A 4,778-nucleotide genomic window follows, 5' to 3' on the forward strand; every position below is an offset into this window, starting at 1 on the left:
TCCTCACTTCACCTCTCCTCTCTCATCCTCTCCTCCCCTCTCCCTTCCTCTCCTCTCCCTTCTTCCCCCTCCTCATTTCACCTCTCCTCTCCCTTCCTCTCTTCTCCCCCACTCACTTCCTCACGTCTTCTTCTCCCCTCCCTTTCCTCACCTCTCTACTCCACTTCCTTCATCTCTTCTCCCTTCCTCACTTCACCTCTCCTCTCTCTTCCTCTCCTCTTCTCTCCTCCTGTAACCCTAATATTCATCCTCCTCTCCTCCCCACAGGCCTCTGTCCCCCCTCAGCCTCTCTCTCTCTCTGTGACAGGACATTCTCCATCTGCTTGCAGGCAGTGTGTGTACTGGGGAAGCAGCAGCAGCTGCAGAGCCTGCCTGCCTAGTCCCTTTCCTCGCCCCTCTCCTGCCTTCTGCCATCACACACACACACACACACACAGGCACCAGCTGGGCACCGTCACCATCCCCACCACCTCAGCCTCCACTCCACTGCTAGGCCTGGCTGACTGTCACCTTCACATGTTACCTCACCTGACGGTGTCAATTAAAACTAACAATTCATCTGTCAACAACAAATCCCTAAACAGGATTGAAGTGATATATTGTTTAAGCGTTTAGAGGAGCTTACAGTAGCAGTACCAGAGGTGAGCTGCCAGAGCTGTACAGCATATGTTTCAGCACACAAGACACCAGTGGTGTCATGTAGCCTGTAGTATAGATCTGAACTTTGCACTGATAGAATCCTAGAAAATGTCCTGATGATTACGTGTGGAATCACAGTACAACAAGCAGGTGAGCTTCAGAGAGCATCCTGTCCAGCGTGGAATCTACACATGGACCTAAACGCCTACAGGTAGTGATGTCTGCAGTGCAGCTGGTAAATGTACTCTTTAATTGGACATCCTTGAGCCTCTGAAGGCAACTGCTCATGTGTTTCTTTTTGATTAGTGAAACCAGATGTTGAACAATACTAGACGGGTCCTTAAACTGCCCAGCTCTACAAAGTAGGACATTATGCAAGTCCTGACAAACACACAGGTGCAACCTTTAGGGAAGTAGGCTTTAGTTAGGTTTAGGTTTAGTTAAGTTTAGTTAGGTTTAGGTTTAGTTAGGTTTCGTTAAGTTAAGTGTAGGTTTAGTTAGGTTTCTTAAATACAGTAGGCATATATGCAGTAGATGCCATGGGCATGACATCTAACATATTAATTCTATCTAACATACACAAATATTTAATGGATGGATAAGGAGACTACATCCTTCCAGTAAACCGGTGTGATTGCTTGAATAATGGCATGTATTTGCGATGTGCATATCACAAACCATGTGTCATTTTTTGTTGCTTTATTGGTTAGTGGTGTTGCTGTGTCACAGTGCAAATTCAGAATGAAAGCACCTGGGATATTTAGTATTAGAGTGAACCATGAACCCATAATGATCATATGAACATGACAAGAGATACATTATTAATTGTCTAACAGTTGATTTCGTAGAGACCAGAAGCCTGTAGGCTATACACGGTATGGTAATTACGGGGTGAACAGTAGTTACAATTCTTCAAAGAAATGATATGTCATCATAAAATTGCAGGAGAATGTGCAACGCATTGCAAAGCTGGAAAGAATCTCCATTCAAAACCGTGAGAAAGTGCTGAATAAAATGTAATGCGTTGCATGTAAGCAGGTGCGATGTAAGCCTAGTTTCAACTGATACAGAAAGACTTGAAATAAAACAAACATTTCCATTCTTATCTCCAAAGAACATGGTGGTGAGCTCCTTAAAAATAAAATGAGATGTGGAGACGAGTAGCCGCCTATATAAATCATTCTATCCCAATGTTGCTCCCCGGAGATTTCTGATGGATTAAATTAAGCACTTCCATTTCCATCTCCCACCTGATCGCAGCGCCGTATAAATCCCAACAGCTGATCAACTGTCTCCAGACACCAAGCACAGAACACAGAGAGAGGCTGCAGCAACAGTGAGAAAGAGAGAGAGATAGAGAGAGAGAGAGAGAGAGAGAGAGAGAGAGAGAGAGAGAGAGAGAGAGAGAGAGAGAGAGAGAGAGAGAGAGAGAGAGAGAGAGAGAGAGAGAGAGAGAGAGAGAAAGAGAAGTGGAGCGGTGATGGTCCATCAACTGACATTATTATTTTTCAGCCAAATGTAGATAGGCTTCCAATCAGAAATAATTGGAAAGTAATAAATAACGCTGACAAGTGCTACCCATTGTTTTGTTGCACTCACAGTACAGCAGCTTCTCTCGTGTTTTTTTTGCATTTATCCTCTATTGGCACGCGGGAGAAAGAGGCGCACTCTGCAGGGTGCTTCCAGCTCGCTCCTCCGTCGTACGCGAGCCTCTGAGAGGGAGCTATCCAGTGCTGAAGTTGCATTTCTTCCTTTCGCAAGACACGGCGTTGCAGGTGGAACAGAGAAACCTAAGCACTACGGGTTGGCTGGGGGTTTGTTTGACTGACTGGGTGTCTGATACTCTACGCAGCCAGGCATCCAAAGCTCAGCCTTAAGTATCCAGCTCTACATTGGCGTTGCATGAGGACAGTAACCCTGCCCTGGACGGTTGTTGTTTCGGTGCAACACCAGAAACATGCCAAGGTCTTTCCTGGTTAAAAAGGTGAAGCTTGATGATTTTTCATCCAGTGATTTTGAGAGTTCTTATGGACGATCCAGGACCGACGTCAGTCTACGGATTCACGATAAAGGTAAATATAAACATGATTTATAATTCGGAATGTTGATTATGTTATCTATATACTTTGCTTATTATGCACGGTGTCTTTTTTGCCACGTTTGCACGTTGTTGTGCTGCATTCATGACTCAATCTGATTCCATTGTTATATTAGTTTGGACAAACACACCTACCTATACAGTTGTAGGCTAATTCTACCCTGTATGTTTTTGAAACAAACCAATTGAATGTGGAAATAGCCTATCGCACCTAGCCTACTCGGAATACGGGGAGGAATGATGCTTGTGTTGCTGATGCAAAACTTCTCCACAACCCACAAGTGTGCATCATATATCTGCACTTAGGCACCAGCATGTACACAGAGCTTGCATTGCACCTGTATTACCCGTTGTGCCTTGGAACACGGATGTATAGCGCTGTTATTCAGACATGATGTCCGTCAGAAGGCTGAATCATATTTCATGATGATGTGTAAACTAGCCTATCCATCGCTTCAGACAGGCTGTATAATGTTGCCTCATCATCTCAGTAGGTTGTGTTGTTAAATGATGTTGATTCTCACTGTGTGTAATTGGCAACTATAGGTTAACGCATAAAAGGGTCGTGCTTCCAGATAAATAAAAACGTTTTAGACTCGCCTAAAGCTTAATAAACTGCATAGGACGCATAGGCTTTGGTGACAACGTGCAGTAGCGGATTTCAAGTGGAGAAGTGCTGCCTGTAGCTTGTTGTATCTATTAAGCAGATTGTTCCCAGTTGAAGAATCCCCGCGCGACAATGAGTAATTGAATTAACATCTTGTTATTTTTCACACCAGGGTACATTAGTGACTACATCAGCCCGTCTGTCTACGATGGAGAAAGCGACGGTGCCATTAAAGTTCCCTCTCCGGAGCCACTCTACGATGGAATCCACAGCGACTACGGCGCCCCAGACTCAGACCAGCCTGACAGTCCGCAGTCGGACGTCACCTCCGGCTACATCAATGGGGACACCGCGGTGAGTGATTGCTACACTGTGGACGCGTTTTACATCACGGACGGAAGGTCACGGAGGAAAGTAATCAACAGCCCCAGCAGCAGGAGCATACAGCGTCACACATGCAACGAATGTGGGAAAACCTACGCCACGTCTTCCAACCTGAGTAGGCATAAGCAGACCCACCGGAGCCTGGACAGCAAGATGGCCAAGAAGTGCGCAACCTGTGGGAAAGTATACGTGTCCATGCCAGCAATGGCCATGCACCTGCTCACCCATGACCTCAAGCACAAGTGTGACATCTGTGGCAAAGCTTTCAGCAGACCTTGGCTACTGCAGGGCCACATGAGGTCACACACGGGTGAGAAGCCCTTTGGGTGTGCACACTGCGGAAAAGCGTTCGCCGACCGCTCCAACCTGCGCGCGCATATGCAGACTCACTCCGCTTTCAAGCATTTCAAATGCAAACGGTGCGACAAGACCTTCGCTCTTAAGTCCTACCTGAATAAGCACTACGAGTCCGCATGCTTCAAAGGCGCGTTCTCGCCCTTGAGTCCTGATCTCGATGACTCTCCATGACGTTCACATTAAAAGTGCAGACAAAAACATTCTATTTTTGGTTGACTAATTCTGCCAAACCTTTCCTAAAATCCACCTCAACTTCCAGTGGAACCACAATAATAGCACAATGTTTCTGTATTCTCCTTGAAATCCACCCGAAGGAATTACTGATGATCTTCGCATGCACTTAAACATCCTCTTCCTCCTCCAGTCACGTGGATAGAATATACCTTCCACCGCGCGTAAATATGAAATCATATATTTTGAAATGTGACGAAGATGACAATACTGGATTGCTCCAAACAAAAGTCGAACATTTTAATGTTGGATAATAATAGTACTGCTGCAACTGACCATACTCTCCGTTGAGGTAAATGCCGTTTATGTTTGTATTAATTAATTAATCTATTTATTTATGTATTTATTTATTTATTTATCTATTTATACATTAGGCTTTTTCTATGTATTTGTTTATATAGTATGTCTGACATATTGGTCTGTTTTTATTTGATACCACTACCTATTATTTGCACTTTAATG

At 44.7% G+C, this 4,778-nt stretch overlaps 1 protein-coding gene across 1 annotated transcript in view; it reads left to right on the forward strand.

The window, feature by feature from the left end:
- Positions 1–1,587: 1,587 nt before the first annotated feature.
- LOC135533034 (transcriptional repressor scratch 1-like) overlaps positions 1,588–4,778 on the forward strand; it is a 4,232-nt gene continuing 1,041 nt past the window's right edge. Inside the window, exons 1-2 of the mRNA XM_064960432.1 lie at positions 1,588–2,711; positions 3,517–4,778. The exon at positions 3,517–4,778 is cut by the window's right edge and continues 1,041 nt beyond it. Coding sequence (XP_064816504.1) covers positions 2,597–2,711; positions 3,517–4,256 — 855 coding nt within the window. The 5' untranslated portion in view covers positions 1,588–2,596 and the 3' untranslated portion in view covers positions 4,257–4,778. The remainder of the gene's footprint in view (positions 2,712–3,516) is intronic.

This window comes from Oncorhynchus masou, unplaced genomic scaffold, assembly GCF_036934945.1.
Source record: "Oncorhynchus masou masou isolate Uvic2021 unplaced genomic scaffold, UVic_Omas_1.1 unplaced_scaffold_2171, whole genome shotgun sequence".
Classification (NCBI taxonomy): Eukaryota; Metazoa; Chordata; class Actinopteri; order Salmoniformes; family Salmonidae; genus Oncorhynchus; species Oncorhynchus masou.